Here is a 23416-nt window from a genome sequence, read left to right on the forward strand (position 1 = left end):
TTGTATCTGCTTGCTCGTACATCTTGTACAGGAAAGCAGATACTTACTGACAGGAAGGCTCAATGAACTACCACGGCACTGTGGAGCGCCGTGGTAGTTCATTGAGAACTACAAGCCAACAGCCGCAAAGGCTGTCGCAACTTGTAGTTTTCCCATTCACATTCCTCAATACTGTGAATGAGTGACGTGGCCGGGCAAGCGGAGCCCTGCAAGGCCGCTTTTTAACCTCCTTGGCGGTATGATCCTTTCTGTTTTTTTGTGCTGAAAGCGGTACCATTTTTTTGCATGGAAATATGTAGTTTTTTATTGTAGGCTGTAATTTTTAGGAATAACTCACTGAAATCTGTCCGAGCAAGAGTCTATTAAACATCCCGGGTATGATAAAATTTGAAACACGAAATCATAATTTAATAAATAATCATAAAAAATAATAATAATATAATAATAATAAATTTAATTCAATAATATAATCAAACCAAAAACACTGAAATTTGAAAAACAGAGGCAAATTCGCACATCGCTGAGCAAAGTCGCAAAATCGTTTTCAGTGTCTGATGACGAATTTCCCCACGAATCATTATCACTCAATTTTGCAAGTGGTTCTGATTTACTATCGCTGTTCTAAAACCGCTTTTGATGTAAAGGGATGCTTTTTGGATGCCATGGACTTTTCTAAGTTTCCAGGCAGAAAGAACATTCAAAGTGCAGGCAGGGCACAGGACAAAGCAGTAGGGACAAAATGTATGTGAAATGCATTGAAATAGCAATGACAGCAAAAATGACATTTTTTTAAAAATTCAAATTTCCCGCCGCACGTCCCAGGGACCGGAACACAGGAGCCGGATGCCGGCATCGGCCGGAGGAGATGGCCGGGGACGCTGGAGGGGACAGATCATGGGAGCGAAGGACAAGGTAAGTGCTGCAGGGACCCCCAGAGAACGCCGCATGGTAAGCCCGAGTGTAGCTTGGGGTTACCGCTCTTGGTATAGAAATTTTACCCCGAGCTACACTCGGGAACACCACTAAGGAGGTTAAAATTGCGACTGCTAGTGGGGAGGAGAAGATCGGGGGGGGGGGGGGGGGCGGTCTGTTCGTAATGGGAAAAGGTGAACTTATCCTTTAAACTTATGAAGCTTATTACAGATAATTTAGTTACACCAGAATTGTATAATTCACAGGCAGATTTGTCTGTCTTCTACTTGTATACATGCCCACACTTGTACTATTACTTATACAGTAGAACAGAAATAGAACTTCTATATACCAGGCCCCATCTACTCCCGATTCCCTAACTCCCAACCCTTACACACCCGTGCATACAATGTTCATCCAGCTAACCTGAGTGTCAAATACATTGCTGACTTCAACCCCATACTTGTGATAGAGACAGTCTGACAGGCCACGGCAGTCGTGAATCACCTGTTACGAATCAAGATATAGATAACCATCAAGTAAATGAAATGTAAACAGTATTATTCAAGCTCAATCTGACTACTACTTGACATTCAGCAGAAGTCTCCTAAAATCTGACAGATACTGATTGACCTTACACGCTGAGTCTCATTTCTCATAAAGAAGCACATTTTTTTTTTACATAAGCAAACTCTATTGCTTTAGTAAATTGACCCCATTGTATCAAAGATTATATATGCACACAGAAACAATTAGAAAGCCATATGCACTTTAGGCAGCAGAAATGCAGTGTATGAGATCAGGCTCTAGGTGATATGGCAACTCATAAGGTGAGAATCAGTTGTACAGGGTGAGCTATGGGAGTTACCATGTGTACATACAGTATACCCAGGAATATTAGGGGTACACAACAAGAACCGCACATCATTTTAGGTTCTTCTGGATGCTGACCCTGGTTTATGCTTGAACAAAGCTGGTCTAAGCTTTATGGGGGAAAAGATGGCATCGACCTTCTTGAGATGATGGCAGATGAACACATCATTGATGATTTTGAATATTTGTCACACTTAAATGATTCAAATCATCAAACAACCTTTAACCTTCCTAGCGGTAATCCCGAGTGTGGCTCGGGGTTAATTTTCAGTACCAAAAGTGGTAACCCCGAGCCACACACAGGATTACTCCATAGTGCTTCTCCTGCTTTCCCCCGATCACTACCTTGTCCTGCGATCCCGTGATGTCTTCCCGCTGTGTCGTTCGGCCAATACCGGGATTTGTCTTCTGGGTTCCGTTCCCTGTGAGCGTCAGTACACACAGGGGGCGGAACCGGCGGGAAATTTAAAAAAAAGTAAAAAATATGAATTTGTGGTTCTTCACCTCCACAAAAGAACCACAAATTCATCGCCCGATTCTTCAAACAGCCGACATTCTGCTCCCACTGCACAGACTTCATCTGAGGTTTCAGGAAACAAGGATTCCAGTGTCAAGGATCTTTTTGTGTCTTACCTATATGCATTGAGTGGAGGTGGAGCGGAATAGATACGCTGGGGGAGGAGTTTCCATTTACCTTGTGGTCCATGGATGAGGAGCATATTCATGAGGATCGGGTATAGATGAGAGCATTAGCCTTTTGGCCCTGTGTGGATCATTGTGTGGAGGTGAGCAGGCACTGCTGCCATTTGAGGATTTGTGCACCAGAGTGAAGATCACTTTTTTACGCGGTTTCACTTGCATGGACTTTTTATATTTTGATTATTCACGGATTTTTTTTTTTATGTATTTGTGATTCACATTTATATGGTAACCTATTGAATACTTATTTAGATTCAATACTCTTTGTTTATACACATGATATATCTTATATCACAGTTTATATATTCACTTCATTTATGTGTATTAATTTCACTATAAGGATATACTTGTGTATATGGGACATTTATCACTGAGCACTATTATGTTGTCACAAATGGCGCAATCAGTATGAATTTATAAAGTATTTTAGCGCTTCATTAATTTATGTATATACTCTGTCAGACAGCTTTCTATTTAATTGATTTCTTTATTCAACAGGTCTGGCAGTAATCAGACCTGGGTGTGGCAAGTTCATTTTACCTCAATTTTCCAAAAAAAGTGGTTAATCACAGTTCATTTGTGATTAAGCAAAAAGAGGGGGGGCAATTACATTTTCACATAGGACCAGGCATGCTTGGACAGCTTTTTTCCCTTAATAAATGAAATCATCATTTAAAAACTGCATTTTGTATTTACTTGGGTTATCTTTGTGTAATATTAAAATTTGTTTGATGATCTGAATCATTTAAGTGTGACAAATATGCAAAAAATTAAAAATCAGGAAGGGGCAAATATTTTTTCACAGCACTGTATATCCGATCTTTCACAGTACACAGAATATGGAAATGCAATTATTTCAGTAAATATAAACTGCTAAATACCTTTTCTCATAAGCAGTATATAGCAGTCGTGTGACTTCTATCACTGTCTGGCCGAGCACTGGTTAAATTTGTAGGAAGTTTTTATTCTCCTCTGACTGTCCTATGAGGCTGCATGACCCCTGACCCTCTGTCCAGACAGTGCTGATTGGCCTTGTGCCAATCACATGCACCCTCTCAAAAAAAATTAAACTCTCTAGCAATACACACCAAACAGAGCATGTGCAGACTTGCCACTGCTGCACTGTACTATGGGGGGTGTTTGTGGCTGGAGTGTGAAGACGCAGTTGAACACAGCAGTTTAACTAAAGCAGGATAACTCAAGAAGCAGGAAGCTACAACAAGGAACGCTACTTCATGCTGAATGGACTGCAAGCAAACAACCTGGGAAACATTTCCTACAAGTCTGAGTCCCACTCCGTGTAACTTTTTAATATGCCACCTCTACTTCTCCTTTTCATATTACTATCCTGTGTTCTCAAAATCTAATTTCTTTTCCCCTCTGTTCCACCCCAAAGCTTATACATCTCACCTTCACTTCTATCATCTCCCTACTACTGCTCTCATCACCTCCTGCTGATACTTTGCTCAACTACTGACCCAAACACCAGAACTGGAAGGCATGTGCACTCATATACAGCCCACTCCCACCTTACTTTCTTCACCCTCCTTCTCCTAACCTCTCTGGATATCTCCCCAAACCTTTGTCCTCCACTATCTCACCCCCACATCAGGCACCCTCTTTCCTCAGGGAATAGCTGCAATCTGCTTAATCTAATCTCAATCCCCGTGCTCCTAAAAACCACCCTCCCTTTTTCATGTGCACTCTGGAATGCCCGCTCTGTCTATAATAAGCTCACCTCTGTCCATGACCTTTTTGTCTCCCGCTTCCTTAACCTACTAGCAATTACAGAAACCTGGCTCCAAGCAGCAGATTCTGCTTCTACCGCAGCACTTTCCTATGGAAGCCTTCTTTGCACTCATTCACCCAGACCCGGTGGTCAGAAAGGTGGTGGAGTTGGTTTGCTTCTATCCCCACTGAGCACCTTTCAAGTCCTCCATAACCCTCCCTCTCTATCCTTCTCTTCTTTCGAGACTCACTGCATTTGGCTGTTTTCTCCCATTTCTCTGAGGATTTCAGTGATCTACCGACCTCCTGGACTGGTGTCCCGCTTTCTTGATGACTTCTCTGCCTGGCTACCCTACTTTCTTTCCTCTGAAATACCCACTATCATTCTTGGAGATTTTAACATCCCTATTAATGTCAACAACCCGGCTACATCCCAACTCTTCAACCTAACCTCATCTTTTGCCTAAACACAATGGACACAGTCCTCCACTTACTCTGATGGGAATACATTAGACCTTGTCTTCTCCCGTCTTTGCACTCCCTACAACCTCACAAACACCTCCTTGCCTCTCTCTGATCACAATCTCATCACCTTCAGTGTCCTCGTCTTCAAACACCTATCCCTCCAAGCAGCAAACAATTACCTGCAGAAACCTTCACAACTTTAACCCTTCTCTTTTCTACTCTGCAACTGACCAACTCTATGACAGAATATCTCCCCTGTCCTGCCCTGTCCTGGCCCTGCTGTCTACAACAGTTCACTTTCATTCACATTAGACTCACTTGCTCCTCTAACTGCACAAAGCATCAGGCCCCGACCGTTACAACCTTGGCAGACGGACGACACCAGAATTCTTAAGAGACAGTTGTGCGCTGGAGCGAATCTGGCGTAAAACCAAATCACACCAAGCTTTCACCCTATATAAATCTGCTTTATTAACATACAATTCCTCCCTCCATGCTGCCAAACAAGCCTACTTTGTCACTCTCATCAATAGCTTATCACCCAGTCCTCGTCGTCTCTTCTCTACTTTTAACTCTCTACTTTCTCCACCTTCAACTCCACCCAGTACCTCACTCACTGCTTACAAGATTGCAAATAATTTCAAAAACAAGATTGATGCAATTCGTAGGGGCATCGCCACTGCAGACATCCATCCCACTTAGCATACCTTATACTAAACCTCCCTGAACACTTTCCTCTTTTGACCTTGCTATTACTGAAGAGGTCACTAAGGTTTTCTCAGAAGCCCGTCTCACTACCTGCCCCCTGGATCCTGTCCCCTCACAACTACTACGGTCACCCTCTTCTTTCATCTTCAAGCTCTCCCTCTCTAACGGCACCTTCCCCACCCCTCTAAAGCATGCACACATCACTCCCATACTTAAAAAGCCCTCCCTGGATCCCACCAACATGAACAACTTAAGATCTATCTCCCTGCTCCCATTCACCTCTAAACTCCTAGAACGCTTAGTCTACAATTGCCTGAGCTCCTACCTCACTGACAACAACCTTCTTAACCCTTTACAGTCTGGCTTTCGCTCACTCCACTCCACTGAAACTGCCCTACTAAAACTCACTAATGATCTACTAACTGCTAAAACCAATGGCCACTACTCCGTACTCTACTTGACCTCTCTGCGGCCTTTGATACTGTTGACCATCCCCCTCCTCCTCAAAAAACTCCACTCTCTTGGCCTCAGAGACTCTAATTTCTCCTGGTTCTCCTCCTACCTATCACAGCGCTCCTTCAGCCTTACCTATAACTGGCTCCTCCTCTCCACTCCCTCTTTCTGTAGGGTTCCCTCAAGGTTCTATACTTGGACCCCTTCTCTTCTCCATCTACACCTTCTCCCTTGGTCACTTGATAAACTCCCATGGCTTCAAGTACCATCTCTATGCTGATGACACACAAATCTATCTTTCTACTCCTCACCTCACCCCTTCAGTCTCCTCTCACATTACTAACCTACTAAGGGACATATCGGCATGGATGTCACTCCACTTCCTCAAACTCAATCTTTCCAAAACTGAGCTCTTAGTATTCCCCCCAGCCCGTGCCCCCTCCCCTGACTTCTCCATTAAGATCAATAACACAATCATCAGTCCTTCCCCTCATGCCAGGGTACTAGGTGTAATCCTAGACTCCCATCTGTCCTTTCAGCCCCAAATCCAATCGCTGTCCAAATTATGTAGACTTCACCTCTGCAACATCTCCAAGATACGGCCATTTTTAACCTCGGAAACTACTAAGCAACTTATTCACTCCCTTGTTATCTCTCGCCTTGACCATTGTAACTCCCTTCTCATTGGCCTACCTCATCGCAGGCTATCCCTTCTTCAGTCTATCATGAATGCTGCTGCCAGACTCCTCCACTTTACTAACCGTTCTGTATCTGCCACCCCTCTGCCAATCCCTCTACTGGCTTCCCATTGCCCAGCGGATAAAATTCAAAACATTAACAATAACATATAAAGCTATATACTGTATAACTCTGCCCCAAATTACATCACCAATCTTGTCTCCAAATATCACCCAAATCGCACTCTTTGCTCCTCGCACGACCTCCTGGTCTCTAGCTCCCTTGTCTCCTCCTCCCATGCTCATCTCCAGGACTTCTCCAGAGCTTCCCCCATCCTCTGGAACGCTCTACCCCAATTTATCAGACTATCGCCTACTCTGTTCACTTTTAGGCGATCTCTGAAAACCTATCTCTGCAGGGAAGCCTATCCTGCCCTCAGCTAATAATGGAATCTTCTATTCCTAATACCAGTCCACCACCCACAGTTATTACCTTTTGTACCACCAGCCCCTCCCTCTTACATTGTAAGCTCCAAGGAGCAGGGCCCTCCTAACCCTCTTGTATTGAACTGTATTGTCGTCTCCAGTTATATTGTAAAGCACTGAGCAAATTGTTGGCGCTATATAAATCCTGTATAATAATAATAATAATAATAAGTAAAGCGCTGCGTAAATTGACCACGCTATATAAGTAACTTAAAAAAAAAAAAAAGTGATAAATACCTGTAAGTTTTACACTTACACATTACTGAGCTTTAGCATGCATATACCTATAATGGAACATATCTTTGAGATGATATTTCTTTTAAGAAAGGTAACCCATATTTTTAGCACATTTCACAGAAATCTGAAATTTTTACAAACATTCTGACACAGAACTTACCTTAACGATATTTTCATCCTCCAGTACTCCCTTCAGTCCACATTTAAATACATTCAGTCCCAGGATTACTATATCAAACAAGTAAACATGGCTCTTGGTTGCCACCTAGTGCAAGTGTAAAATCAGATATGGTCAGTTAGCACTTTTATGGCTGAATCATATCATCAGCTATACATATGACAACTGGTATACTACTTAAGCACTTCAAGTCCGGACACTTTCACCCCCTTCCTGTCCAGGCCAATTTTCAGCTTTCAGTGCTATCACACTTTGAATGACAAAATGCGCGGTCATGCAACACTGTACCCATATGAATTTTGTAGCATTTTTTTGAGACAGATAACTTTATTTTGGTGGTATTTATTCACCACTGGGATTTTTATTTTTTTGCTATATAAATGAAAAAGTCCAAACATTTTGAAAAAAAGTGTTTTTATTATAAAATTTTGCAAATAAATAATCTTTCTTCATAAATCTTGACCGAAATGTATTATTCTATCTTTTTAGTAAAAAAAAAAAAAAAAAAATAACCCAAATTAGTTTGTAACCATATATTATAACTTTTCCAATTTTTTTTTTACATTTTTTTTTTTAACATACTGTCATCCTAGCAGTACAGTGTCACCATAGTGACACTGTACAACTTGTGGGGGGTGATGAAGATTTTTTTTTCTTTTTTTACACGGATTGCTTTTACACACATAAGGCTGTAAAAGCAATCATTTCTCCTTCTCTCTGGCTGCATTCTGGCAGCCATTGAGAAATACTGTGAGAGCTGCGATTGGGCACAGCTTGTCACAAGGTACAAGGCTGTTGTGAATAGCCTTGTACCATGTGATCTCTGTGATCATTCACAGATTTCACACGTAGTAAGCAATGATGTCAGGAAGTGACATCTTGTTTACTACTATTCATGTGATCACTGATTGACCAATCAGTGATCACATGATCGGGACCTCACACAGAGGTCCCGTACAGCAGTTTGTGTTCCGATTGGAGCGCGCACAGGCAGGGAATACGGGGGCCATTTATAAACGACGACCTGCTTTGGCACAGGTCCTGTCTGGCCGTTTATGTACATGGGCCGGATGGGAAGTGGTTAAAAAAGGATATTACGGGAGCGCTGTTGAGCAGCCACCAAAGATCGCCGCATTCTAGACTGGCTTCTGACTGTCTGGGCACATACAGTATCATCGCTCAGCCTCCTGCCAGAGACAAGCCTGACACCCTGCTCTCCACTCTTCATTCTCCTGGTGCCGCGCAGACCCAGCTGGAGCATTTCGCTGGTGCGGATCGCGAGTTACTGGCCACTAACAGCACCGCTCCAAGAACGGGGGAAAATGGTGGCCGTCATCTCCTCTTGTGAGTACCCCTAGTCTGCAGCCTCACACTGTGCCCGCACAACCGCCCAGCCTGCCTCCGCTCCTCACTCACTGCAGGGCTGGATCCCCGGCTGTCATCTAACCTTAGTGGCCATCTGTCAATGTGGGACCGAGCTCCCAGCTTTTCGGGCCCCTACAGTTCCACAAGCCTTAAGGGAGACCACTGCAGCTGACGGGTGGTCGGCATCCCTAGGAAGGGAACCTGCCATATCACTGGAGGGGCCTGAGCAGCTTCCTGCCCAACCTGATTTAGGCCACCAACAATTCCTAAACCCAGGACCCTGCGTTCACTAAAGCTGGTGTCCCACAATACACAACATGGAGATGCAATTTTTCTAGTAAATATAAACTGCTAAATACCTTTTCTCATTAGCAGTATATGGCAGTCTTGTGACTTCTATCAGTGTCCAGAAGAGCACTGGTTCCAGCTTGTAGGATTTTTCATTCTCGTGTAGGAGGATGCAGGACCTCTGACCTCTGTCTGGACAGTGCTGATTGGCCCTGTGCTGATCACATGCACTCTCCCAGGGGGAAAAAAAAAAATAGCAGTACACACCAAACTGAGCATGTGCAGTGTGCCCCCAAGCCTCTGTTCTATCAGGAGATATTTAGGAGACACTGGAAGAAGGGGAGGATCAGAGAAGATGATCAAACATCCTTTTTACACAATGCGGAGGATTAACTCCTTAGGTTCCACAGCGAGTATAAACACGCATGCTTTACTGCATATACAAACTTAATTTACTGATGTGGGTTTAGTAACACTTTAATGGGGAAAAGATCAGCTGCAGAGAGATCATGTCAGTACTGGTGAGGCTGACTGGTCCTTTGTCCTCTGCTTGCCTTTTTTATGATCATAACTTCCACAATTCAGGTTCATTTCAGAGTTCAGTTTTACGCTGGCCATACACTAGAAGAATTTAATTGGAAAGCTTTCCTTTCAGGGCCTTTCATTCGATTACTGATCATTAGTGAGCATAAAATGTATTTTTGTTTTCAACCGCAGTGACAATAATATTGAAAGGAGCAGGCCAGAAAGTGTTTACTATGCGGCAGGGTGGATTTGATTTAAATCACTAGTCAGTCAGGCTTGATTTAAATCCTAGTTTTCTACATAAAGACATTCTTGCTGGTATAACTTTAATATGCAAGTAGATGAAGATTTTTAGAATAACTTTTCATATTAGTTTTTTTATCCCCAGTTTAATAGGTTAATCATTCATATTTGGACAACTTTTCTGTTGTACTTAGGAAGTAGAAAAATAATCATTACCTTAATAATAACAATTTAAATAGATTTATTCAACTGAAACAATAACATTCCAGCATATATTATTTGCTTAAACATCCATGTTTGTTAACTAATTTGGCTAAACAAAATATATATATTTTAAGAAACTTAGACTGTCAGCCCCTTCCTCCTCACACTTAGTTTCACTTTCTTCTTGTGCAGATCTATTCCACTCCAAACAATCAGAAAATATTGTTTCTATTCTATTCACTGAACTTCTTGAAACTTAGCACTGAAGGGGTTGATTCTGTATTCATAGGTTTGTAGAAGTTAGGAAAGGTCTTTTTCTTAACTCTGTTCATGTTATAACATTTTTGCTGTGAAGAGGCATGTGATCTCCGCTGAGTCAGATTCAGTTTTGAGAACTGCAAAAGTAAACCGAGCATCTGTGATAATATCTTGTAGGCAGAGAAACTGCCCAATAATCTTACAAAAACCTCTGGAAGAGCATGACATTGTGAATGGATTCATGGAATTTATTTACCAAAAAAATTAAACATATACAGCCTTATTCTACATAATTAAAAAACTAATCTTTATTTCATGATGGAATAACCTTTGGATGGTAATATATTTTCCTCAAAAAGCATTTTATTTAAAAAAATCCGATTTAAATAAAAAAAAAATCTGATTTTTTAAAAAAAATCATTGAATTTTATCCACCCTGCTATGCGGTTTTCATTTGGGAACATCTATTCATTCGAAAAGCGAAAGCTGAAAACAAAAGTAATTCAAATATGCTGTGAGAATTTTTAGAACAAACGTTCGTACAAACAATTGTTTTGAAAATCTACTAATGTATAGCCAACTTAAAGTGGTTGTAAACCTCAGACATAAAATATGAACAAAGCATATTTCTCTTTAGTGTGTACTTGTCCAATTAAGAGCACTAAGTGTCATTTCTGTCTACTGCCTCATTCCTCTGGTTGAGTCACTTCTGTCAAATTTTCCAAACACCCAAGAGAAAAATGGCGACAGGGGAGGGATCTCCAGCAGACTGACAGCCTCAGCTCTGTTCTGGGACTTGTGTGGAGGGGGGGGGGGAGGGGGTTGTCTCTTCTCTCCAATCAGCTCACAGAACTCTCCTCACTGAGCTCTGCAAAGGGTAACTTCAGCTCTCCATCCTTTTTTTTTCTGAACGCTCAGACAAGTTTTATACATCCAGCACTTTGAACGGATTTAGAGAACAGAAATTGCAGACAAACAGGTACAACTTATGTAAGAGGATTTGTTTCATCTATATGTATCACATGAGGCAAATCACTTCATTGGGTATATGTTCTTTACAACCACTTTAAAGGATAAGTTCACCTTTTGATAAAAATAATAAATGCACTTTTTTTGCAGGTAAAAAAATGTGCATTTATTGTTTTTGTCCAAAGGAGCCTGGAAAGCATTGCACCAATTCTGTGGAGCCCTGTGGTAGTTCAGTGAAGCTGTAAGAATATCTGCTTGCTCGTACATCCCCTTTGACAAGTAGATATTCTGACAGGTCTGCAGGAGATCTGCATGGCATCAGCCATCTACTGATCTCTGGTGCAATGCTTTCCAGGCTCCTGTAGACAAAAATAATAAATGCACATTTTTTTACCTGCAAAGAAATGTACATTTATTATTTGTGTCTAAAAGGTGAACTTATCCTTTAAACAGCTGTCCAACTGAGGGATGGCCAACACAAAAAACAATGGCTAGCCAGCCCAATGTAAATAACAAATGGGGACTTTTTGCAGGTCTGAGAGTCCCCTAAAGGATCTTACACTTGAAGATGGCATCAGATGAGATAGAAATGTCCACCTTAGCAGAGGCCTGGTGCCTAAAAGCTTAAGAGTTACTCAAAGCCCTAGTGGAGTGAGCCCTATCAGGACTGACCATGATGGTCAGTTTGAGTCACCTAAAAATAGTTGAATGAGAAGCTGGGGTGCCTCTACTGGGGCTCATCCAAAATGACAAAAAGGGAATCAGTCTTTCTGAAAGAAACCGTGGCAATGAAGTAGACTTGCACAGCCTGAACCACATTCAGACAATGGAGGAAAATTTCTTTTTTATGAACCAGAGCCGGACAAAGGGACAGGAAAACAATGTACTTGTTAAGGTGAAAAGGCAGAGATCACCCAGGACAAGAAGGAAATATTGGGGACCAGAAAGGGTCCTTTTCAATATAAGGCTACAAGTTCAAACACTCACCACACAGAAGTGATAGCGCAAGGAATGCAACCTTGTTAATGAGACTAATGTCTCTCATGGGTTTAAATGACAGCTTATAAAGCATTGAAAGAACCAGATTCAAATCCCAAGGAATTGGGAACAGACTGGGGGAAATAAAGAACTTAGACAAAGAGTGGGAAGCCCACAGTCTCAGAAAAAAAAGGGGAAAAGGCAGTGACTTGGCCTAAGATGAGACGCAAGCATTGACCCAAACACAAATGCAGGAAGTATAGTTAAAAATTCTGAACCTGAACCAAAATCCCCTGGATTCACACCAAGTGAAATACACCTTTCATAATAAACCTTTTAGAAAGTGGACATCCTAGCCTTGAGCATTGTAGGAATCTCCGGCCCCTGTTCTTCATATCCTGGGCTTCAACAGCCATGCTGTTAAATTGAGAAGCAGGGTGGCAAATTAGCCCATGGGACAAGAGATCTGGACAGCCTGGTAAGACTCACAGTGTATCTGCTAGAAGCCTTACCAAGTCAGTCTACCACATGCCCGCATCTTGATCCTGCAGACCAACTAATGAAGAAGTTTCAGGGGAGGAAAGGCACAGAGATCTGGGTATACTTCCACAGAGCCAACAGAGAACTCATGGTTTCTGCCAGTGGATGTCTGCACCTTGGTACAAGCTTTTCCAGTTTGTTTTGAACCTGGGGATAGGACACACAGGTCCTGGAACAACTCAAGGTGTAGGGACCATTCTCCTGAGTCCAGGCGCTGCCAGCTGAGGAAATCTGCCTCCCCTTTGTCTACACATGGAATGTACAGAACTGACATGGCTGAAACGTGAAGTTGTCCAGAAAGAATCTGCTCTACCCCTCTTGCCACAGCAAGGCTTCTGGTTGTTTCCTGATGGTTGATGTACACCACCAACATGCCATTGTCCAATTGAGTATAAATTGAATGGTTCTCCAACAGGTTGGTCTAATACTGAAGCTCCAAGATTTTTACTGGGAGATGAGGTTCTTCTTACAACCAGGTCTCCTGGAAATGCCCACCTAGAGAACAGCTGTCACTAAGTCCAAGGAAGCTAGGAGAGGGGCACTGCAGATTAGGGAGCTCAAGGACTTGAATGCACTCATTCCAACAGGTTTCTCTATTAAAATCATTTCAAGAAGATATTTCCCACAATTAATCTCAGATCTTGGGGTACAGTGTGACGTTGTTAGGAGTCGAAATTTATCAGGAGTATTCAGCCGAGTATCTGGTACACGGTGTAACTTTGTAGGAAGCCAGGGAGAAATGCGTCTAATTTTTGTCCAGAAGTAGCTTCATTCCAGGTGGAAGAGAGCAGAAAGCTGCAATCCTAAATCTTCAGTTTGAGAGATGTTTAAACTAAAACTGCATGTGCAAGGGGTACAGCCTTAAGAGAGGGGCAAAGCCTTTCACCTTGTTTATGTACCTTAGAGATCTGCTGTGTTGTCCAAAGAATGTTCAGAGAAAAGAGTTTTCTGTTATACACCATTTGGATTTAAGCTCATCCTGACAGTCAATCAATTGTATAAATAGGTATTTAGCCCCTCCAGAAACATTTCACAAACATACATCGTGACTGGCCATTTGCTTTGTAATCAAGTTCACAAGACATATGCCCACTTCTTGATCTCTCGCCACTGTCTCTCTCTCACCTGTTTTTCAAGAAGCCCTGCTATGAGTTTTTGTCAAAAAGGAGACGTGGGCAACAAGTGAAGCAGCATATACTTCTAAATTACAAATGTCTGTGGGTACACACCGATTCTATATGGCAGGCCTGTAGGTTTAAAACATCACTCTCTCTCTGTTGCTTCCTACCTTCCCCCCCATTGACCCCGCTGAAGCCAAGTGATAAACCTGGTACTTGGCTTCAGTTAGTGAATGTGAAAACAATGTGAGAGCAAACACAAGCTAAGTATCAGTAATTAGTGGATGTGTGTGAATCTGTAATGACATGAAATATCCATGTGTAAATACTTGGACAAAAGCTTTCATTCCTTCTGGTTGCATATTACAGCTAGGGAAGATACAACACTAGCAGTAAAATTAAATAGCTTTGTCTTCACGGATCTAAAACTTGTATGCAGCCTGAGAACCAGCGGCTGGCAGCTTCTACCTGAAGCTTCACACATAGTCTTTTTGCTTTCTGAAAGACTCCTCATAAGCATCACATTAGAGTTCTCCACATCATTCATAATTCTCATCCGTCACAGACAGCCATCAAGTAACCAATCAGCGGTGAACATTTTTTATAACACTGCTTACAAAAGGAAAGAAAAAATAAATTCTGGCAGCATCTGCATATTTATAAGACATTTTGTACCTCAGCTCCAACTTCCAGGTGGCCAACACTGAATGCGAGCCAGTTTTAACACAAAAAGAATCAATTCAAAATCATAAATCCTTTTCTGGTGGGTCTTACCTGAAGCCAGTGAAGACTCACATGACGACACAAGTTGGATCCTGCAGCAGACAAACCAATGGCAGTCTGACACTGAAGGTGGCTAATCTAAAGAAGAAAGGAATTGGGTCTTCAATAATGCAATACATCCCCTATTACATTACCAAAAATTCTAAACAAAAATATTTTATGGAATATTAAACAGTTCGAATATTAAAATAAATTTGCTTCTGTAAAACCGTTTAAAACTGAACTACAGACATGAAAATCCCTATGTATACTTGGAACCAGGCATAATGTGTAAAACAGCCAACTATGGAACATTGGACCCTAAATTGAACACTAAAACTGGAAATAAGGAAGAAGGTTTCAGACACAGAGCTTAGCCAAAAGTATAATACATTTTTTAGTCTTGGACAAACATGAATGATTCGCTTAGTGGTTTTCAGACAAACTCATCTCGTCCAATGAATGCATAAGCTGACATGCTCATTGTTTCACATCCAACTCCTGAACCAACACTGATGCCACCATGTGCCCGCAAGGCCCACCAACCACCGTCAATGCTCTGCTTTCACTGTTGAAAGACTGTTTGTTTGTTTCTGACAACCAGCTATCCAATAAAGGAAGGTTTATGCCATTTTCCCAAACAATCTGCTGCTTCCAGAAACAGATTAATAGCCATGTTATTATTTATTTCCACTTGGAAATTATTTTTACATTAGAATAAGTACTTGTTATAGCCTCCTCACAGTCATATTTCAGTTGTTAACTTTGGTTAAACTGGCAGCATTCATAGAAAAAAAAAACCCCTTATGGGAATTTATTGCAGCAAACTGGGACATTACACATATACACCCAAGAAAACTAAAAAAAAAATAAAAATATCAACTTTATTACATAGACATGCTTATAAGAAATACATAATTTTTTTGTTAAAAAAGGCATTCGCTCCGACAAATATTACAAAGAAGCTTTCTTCACAAAGTGAAGACACCCAAGAAAGGGAGAAAGTTAACTGACGTGTTTTGATCATTTCACATTTTTGATCTTCTTCAGGGGGCATAGATACAGAAGAGATTCCAAATGGACACAGAGATGAATCATAATATGTACACTCTCTCTCTCTCTCTCTCTCTCTATATATATATATATATATATATATATATACACACATATATACATACACACACAATTAGTCAATGGCATTTATATCATTACCATGATAGTACATATAAAGAATAAATATTAGTCAGAGCAATTGTAAGATAATAGCATCCAGGATGAACCTGCATGAACCGGAGCCCCAACGGTGTGGACACTCAAGAACAAGAGTGGTCAGATGTCAATCCCATGGAACCAGCAGCGACCAGGAACTGGTGGCGTTCGACATGCAGATGATTTGTACTTCACATAAAAATATGTTTAATATGTGTGTATTTATTTAATTAGAGAAGCACTGTATGATACATGTGGAGTGCAGCTTCCTTGTCTATTTGTAATAGTAAACTATTGAAAATCTTGTTTTTAAATAAGGAACAGGTCATAGGGGTCCTGAAAGTTATGAATTCCAGGTACATTTTTTACTGCATTGTGGACTTACTGAATTCAAAATCAAAACTTCTGATTCTGAGAAACATTTTACATAGGTCTTGTCTAGTAGGGAGTGAGAATTTTGTACTGCATCATACCAAGAGGGTCTGTGCTGTGCAAAAGTACATTTTTTTTTGGGTGTAGATTTAAACCTGCGAGACCTTTAAGTAAAATTCCAGTTTTGGACAAAGTGGAAAGGTCAAACTTCTTGTTGGGACAGCAACACAAACATTATCAGACATTCCTTATGCTATTAAAATGTGTTTTGTCTGTGACCTTATTGGCGAAATTTCTCTTCACTTCCTGTACTGACAAAAAGTGATGGGAAATCCTCCCCAATAAAGGAAACAGATAGAAATAAAAGCCTGATAGGAGGCCCAACCTTTTCTTGCTTTAAAATGACATAAAATATGTGAAAAAATACTTCTAATGCATCTAGGATACTTAGGGATGCTGATGGAGAGAATATATACCAGCTGGGGCTGGCACAATTTGAGGTACAGTAGAAAGAGCATATACACTTATCCTCTAGTAATTTTCTGGTGTGGAAATGCGGCCAAAGATCACAAGAACCTGCATTTGCAGAGAGAAACTAAAAAACATCTTTCTTACTAACCACCTTTTAGCTTCTCCAGCCAGGCCAGATTAAGTTATATTCACTATATGTCTATGATGAATCTAGGAATAGGTGCAGGAACTCCCCCCTTTTTAGTCACCCTTGTCTCCGCCCCCTGCCCACCTCTGAACACCATCCCTTGATTCCTCCTTCCAATACCAATTCTTTTAGAGAATACAGAACCAAGTATCCTTTTATAGTGTTAAGTAATTGGTATGGAATTTGTTAACGATAACAAAAAAAACAGTTATATAGATCCCCTACAGCCAGCAACAATAGACCAGCCAGCAACAAAAATAACCCCTGGAAGAAACAACAGCTCTCCCAGCAGTCAGCATCAATAAACCCTCCAGCAACAATAGACCACTCCCTCAACAGTAGATCTCTCCTAGCAACAAAGAAACATAAAATCCCTTTGCAATAATTGATTCCCCACCAGCAACAATAGATCCATCAACAGCTAGAATCAATAGATCCCTCAGCACACCCCAGCACATCTTGCCATTACATACATTCAGTGCTGGAGGTGCCAGAACTGCATTCCCTCACGTTCCCACTGAAAAAAAGTAATAGTGAAGTCTACAAAATGCAAGTTCAATATACCCTGACGATCAGGGGTGTTTTTGAATGCAGCGAACCTGTGTGGAAGATAAGATAATCAGTTGGGTCCCCCTACCCTATGAACAAGAAAATGTGGCACATGGTGTGGCAAAAATGTGGTCTGGCTTATACCTGCGCTAAGTATTGAGCATGGCTTAAAGGACGGTGGATAAACAGGGCACGAGACAACTTGCATAGTGTAGACTGAGACATACTGGAATGTGGTATGGACAGCACAGTGTACAGAATGAGAGTGTGGAATAGGGTATGTAGAGCATACAGCTTAGGATACAGAATGAGGCAGTGTGGAAAAGGGCATGTACAGCACAGTGGAGAGAAAGAAGATGTGTAGAACAGGGTATGTACAGTGCAGGTTACAGAATGAAGCGTGTGGAATAGGGAATGTACAGCACAGTATGAGTTGGTGAAGCATATGGTATGTACAGTACAGTGCATAGAATGAGACGGTGTGTGGAAGGGGGGTATATATATTATATACACAGCAAAGTGTACAGAATTAGGTTGTGTGGAATAGGAAATGTACAAATCAGGTTACAGAAGGAGGAAATGTGGAATAAGGCACGGTTATATCTGTATTTCTAAAGAGCATGTGCCACTGCTGCTCAGGTGTACAAAAAGGGCACACGGCACACCCCTATCTGTTACCAATGGCAGGTGTCAGATGGGGGAATTCGTATATGGTCTTGGGATGGTCAGGTGTCAGTGAATGTTTTTTCCCATTATCCCATATCTGCAAACTAAAGTGGAATATGGACTTAGGAGTTGCCAAGAAATCTCACTTTTTAAGCCAAGAAAAACATAATTCTAAATAGTCCATATACTGAAGTCTAAGGCCCCTTCTGCACAGGCGATCCAATCAGGTCTGCCTGTCAGTTTTTCAGGCGGATCCACCTCCTCATCATATCGGAGGGCAGTCAGGTGTAAACGAACAGTGAAGTCCGTTTACACCCGGCTGTCCATAGAGCAGAGCATAAACCCATGACCGCAGAACAGATTTTTTTTTTTTAGGTCACCAGCAGGCGGTTAAAAATCAATGGCAAGCTGACAGACACAGCAGCTGTATAGATATTCCAGCACATATGAGTGTTTAGACCCGTACAGAGGAAGACTGCGTCCAGGTCCATGCATCCATCCCTGCACAGACGCAAGAATTCTGATTTGCAGACTGATCTGTACAGCTCTCCTGGGCATATAAACACATGATATATGTGCCTCTGTGCTCATGTGAATGAGCCCCAAGGGATACAAAATAAAATATATCTCTAATGGAAACAATGTTTTCATCCAACCTGTTAATTACAGGTCTGATCTGCAGATTACTTACTGCAAAGTTACACATCACATGGAGCTTATCGATCACAGTAAAATGAATATCCATCTTCTCAACTGCGAAAAAGAAAAGGTAAAGAGTACTATGTAAGGAAAATGAGAAATAGTAAAATAATCAGTTCACCATTAAAATGGTTGCCAGTAGCAGGGATAAGAAGGTATAGATGAATCAGAGTGACTTGCGAGCCACAGGTGTGATAATTACTAGAGGATCGCAAACATGAAACACATAACTACAACTGTGTTAGAAATATCTACAAATATATGTTGCGCTCCTAAATACTTCTCAATAAATAATTAAATTATTACCATTAAATGAATTCAAATTATGATACAAATAACTAATAAAAGTGTATAAATACCAAAAAATATTTAAATAGATAATTTCAACTAATCAATCTCCTCCAAATAAACATCAAAATAATTCCACATAAAATACTCCTCTGAAAAAATATTTTACCAAGTGCTCATAAATCATTAGTGATATGATGTACTTACTAATACCCTCAATTTCATTTATATTCATAATACCCTCATTTAATATAACAAAAATAATAAACAAACTAATAACCCTCAACTAAAACGCATTTAAATGATCCCCATAAACAAAAATAACCAAATGCTCATAAATAACTAGTAGTGATTAGTATGAATCCAAACATCATCAAAATAATAGTCCCATTGAATAAACAATTGTTTATATATAGTGACTTGGTGCTTGTTGTTCCTCAATTTGTGACTTTTGTGAATCCTTCAAATAGTGAAGATGTGCGCTCACCTCCTTTGATGCCTGCAATTAGGCTATACACGCTTTCGGTTCACTTTCCCTGGAACCTGCTGGACATATACTTTTGCTGGTAAAATTGGGAGATCCTTCCTTTAGGAGTAATGGATGTATCCTCTGGTGGCTGATTATCCCCTCAGGGATTACACACTCCTTTTGTTATCTCAGACCTCCTAATTATCCTCTCCTTGTGTTACTCCGCATGCAGGAAGAAATAGAGGACATAGTGCTTTACCTTTTAAAACTTTTTTATTCCCACCATCAAAGTATTAAACTCACAATAGACAGGTTTAAATAACGCAATATCCCATTGGAAATCCTCTGCTGGCCTCTGAGTCATACACCTGCCGTCTATCGTGTTGTGCAGCTCCTCTCCGAGTGATGACGTAGCCCCTCCCCATTTATTTCCCCAAGTATTTAGGAGCGCAACATATATTTGTAGGGATAAGAAGGAACACGCTAGTTTAGCATTTGTCAAACAATCCTGCTTATACAGCAGTGGTTCAGTGGCTTGAGGTTCACTTAAAAATTAAAATCAAGTCACAGGTGCCAAGAGATGCATATGTCCACCTGACCAGCCACTTTTACTTTACAACCAACCAGATGGTTTTTTGCTTGGCACATATAGGTCCTGATCATTTTCCTATAAGCATCTTTAATTGCCACCAGGCTGTTTTCACTCTCTGTCCAGTCAGGTTTTTTTATTACTCCACCTTGCTGCTTCACATTTTGTCCTGATATTCTTACAATATATGTTGACCTACCACGTTACTCTACTGTATTTGCAAAGTAAAAAGCAACTCATCAGCAAGAATTGGAAAAGCAGATTTTCAAGCAAGGATTAGAGTCACATCAGCATCTCATAACATTTACAAGCTCCTCTCAACAATGAATATGGATTGTCTTCATAAAGAAAAGAATCACACACACACTATATTGCCAAAAGTATTGGGACGCCTGCCTTTACACGCACATGAGCTTTAATGGCATCCCAGTCTTAGTCCGTAGGGTTCAATATTGAGTTGGCCCACCCTTTGCAGCTATAAGGGCTCGTTCACACTTGACTGTTTTACCAACGCTTGACAAACGCCCCTATAGCATTTGGAGAGCGTTGGTCCGGCTTTGCGGAGCGGTTTTTAACGCTTGGCAAACGCTCCGCTAACACTGCATGCGCGTTTGCCAAGCATTAAAAATGCCCTACAAATGCCTATAATGAAGTTTGAATGGTGTTACCGTTCCGCAAACGCCCCGGAACCGCGTCGCAACCGCACTGCAAACGCCCGGCGTTTGCAGAGCGGCACCATAGACTAGAATAGGAGGCTTCAACGCCTCCTGACTCGACCAGAGGCGTCCGGTTTGCCGCGCCGTGATGCTAACACTCCCATTAGAACAGCACCATGTGCTGCAATATGCAGAATTGTCCGAGGCGTTTGGGAAGCGGTAAAAACGCTTCGAAAATGCCTCTCTGCCATCTGCACACAACGCTAGTGTGAACGTAGCCTAACAGGTGGCAATTATTGCCCTTATTTAAGGAAGAAAGGCAGCAAATGTTGTACATGCTGGTTACAGTGCATTTCTCTCTGAAATTCTGAAGAAAATGGGTCGTTCCAGACATTGTTCAGAAGAACAGCGTACCTTGATTAAAAAGTTGATTGGAGAGGGGAAAACATATAAAGAAGTACAGAAAATGATAGGCTGCTCAGCTAAAATGATCGCAAATGCTTTGAAATGGAAACCAAAACCTGAAAGCCGTGGAAGAAAGCGAAAAACTACCATTCGAATGGATAGAAGAATAGCCAAAATGGCAAGGACTCAGCCAACAATCAGCTCCAGGAAGATCAAAGAAGGTCTAAAGTTCCCTGTGAGTACTGTTACAATTAGAAGACGCCTATGTGAAGCCAAGCTATCTGCAAGAATACCCGCAAAGTCCCACTGTTGAAAAAAAGACGTGCTGAAGAGGTTACAATTTACCAAAGAGCACATTGACTGGCCCAAAGAGTAATGGCGCAATATTTTGTGGACTGATAAAAGTAAGATTGTTCTTTTTGGGTCTAGTGGCCGGAGACAGTTTGTCAGACGACCCCCAAACACTGAATTCAAGCCACAGTACACTGAAGACAGTGAAGCATGGTTGCGCAAGCATCATGATATGGGGATGTTTCTCATACTACGGTGTTGGGCCTATTTATCGCATATCAGGGATCATGGATCAGTTTGAATACATCAGAATACTTGAAGAGCTCATGCTGCCTTATGCTGAAGAGGAAATGCCCTTGAAATGGGTGTTCCAACAAGACAACGACCCCAAACACACTAGTAAACATGCAACATCTTGGTTCCAGACCAACAAGACTGACGTTATGGAGTGGCCAGCCCAATCCCCGGATCTTACTCCAATAGAAAACTTGTGGGGTGACATTAAAAATGCAGCATCTGAGGCAAAACCAAGAAATAGAGAAGAACTGTGGAACGTAGTCCAATCATCCTGGGCTGGAATACCTGTTCACAGGGGCCAGAAGTTGGTTGACTCCATGCAACACAGATGTACAGCAGTTCTCAGAAACAGTGCTTATACAACTAAATATTCATTAAGTCATTCAAAGGAAAGCAAAATCTTCAAACATTTTTCAGTTTATATAGTGAATGTTTTAGTTTGTAAAGAAGAATACAAACACTGCTATTTTTTTTTGAACAGTCTAATATTCACTTTTCTTCAATTTGTTTAGAGGAACAACACAAATTTGATATATTTTTCTTCATGTTTTGATTTGGAATAGAATGTGTAGTGTTCCCAATGCATTTGTGTGTATGGAAATAAAAGTTATTAGAAGGATTTTGAGCTTTATTCACTTTTTTTCGACACACTGCTTTTATTTTGAACACAACTGTGTATATATATATATATATATATATATATATATATATATATATATATATATATATATATATATTTATTACACACACACACACATATACAGTGGGGATCGAAAGTTTGGGCACCCCAGCTAAAAATTTGTATTAATGTGCATAAAGAAGCCAAGGAAAGATGGAAAAATCTCCAAAAAGGCATCAAATTACAGATTAGACATTCTTATAATATGTCAACAAAAGTTAGATTTTATTTCCATCATTTACACTTTCAAAATAACAGAAAACAAAAAAATGGCGTCTGCAAAAGTTTGGGCACCCTGCAGAGTTAATATCTTGTACTTACCCCTTTGGCAAGTATCACAGCTTGTAAACGCTTTTTGTAGCCAGCCAAGAGTCTTTCAATTCTTGTTTGAGGTATCTTTGCCCATTCTTCCTTACAAAAGTCTTCCAGTTCTTTGAGATTTCTGGGCTGTCTGTCACGCACTGCTCTTTTAAGGTCTATCCATAGATTTTCAATTATGTTGAGGTCAGGAGATTGTGAAGGCCATGGCAAAACCTTCAGTTTACACCTCTTGGTGTAATCCCCCGTGGATTTCGAGGTGTGTTTAGGATCATTATCCATTTGTAGAAGCCATCCTCTCTTTAACTTCAGTATTTTCACAGATGGCATCAAGTTACCATCCAAAATTTGCTGAAATTTTATTGAATCCATTTTTCCTTCTACTCGTGAGATGTTCCCTGTGCCACTGGCTGCAACACAACCCCAACGCATGACTGATCCAACCCCATGCTTAACAGTTGGACAGATGTTCTTTTCATTAAATTCTGTGCCCCTTCTTCTCCAAACGTACCTTTGCTCATTCCTGCCAAAAAGTTAAATTTTAACCTCATCAGTCCACAGAACTTGTTTCCAAAATGCATCAGGCTTGTCTATATGTTCATTTG

The 23416-nt window shown here is 40.9% G+C and overlaps 1 protein-coding gene across 1 annotated transcript in view; it reads right to left on the bottom strand.

Moving 5' to 3' along the window:
- Positions 1-23416, bottom strand: part of LOC149450705 (piRNA biogenesis protein EXD1-like) — a 98989-nt gene that overhangs the window by 8319 nt on the left and 67254 nt on the right. The window contains exons 6-9 of the mRNA XM_089691558.1: positions 18812-18873; positions 14679-14765; positions 7399-7503; positions 1339-1419 (exon numbers count right to left, since the gene is read on the bottom strand). Coding sequence (XP_089547684.1) covers positions 1339-1419; positions 7399-7503; positions 14679-14765; positions 18812-18873 — 335 coding nt within the window. The remainder of the gene's footprint in view (positions 1-1338; positions 1420-7398; positions 7504-14678; positions 14766-18811; positions 18874-23416) is intronic.

This window comes from Staurois parvus, unplaced genomic scaffold (assembly GCF_062004578.1).
Source record: "Staurois parvus isolate SC_StPar_1 unplaced genomic scaffold, SC_StPar_1.0 ptg000564l, whole genome shotgun sequence".
In the NCBI taxonomy this organism is placed as follows: domain Eukaryota; kingdom Metazoa; phylum Chordata; class Amphibia; order Anura; family Ranidae; genus Staurois; species Staurois parvus.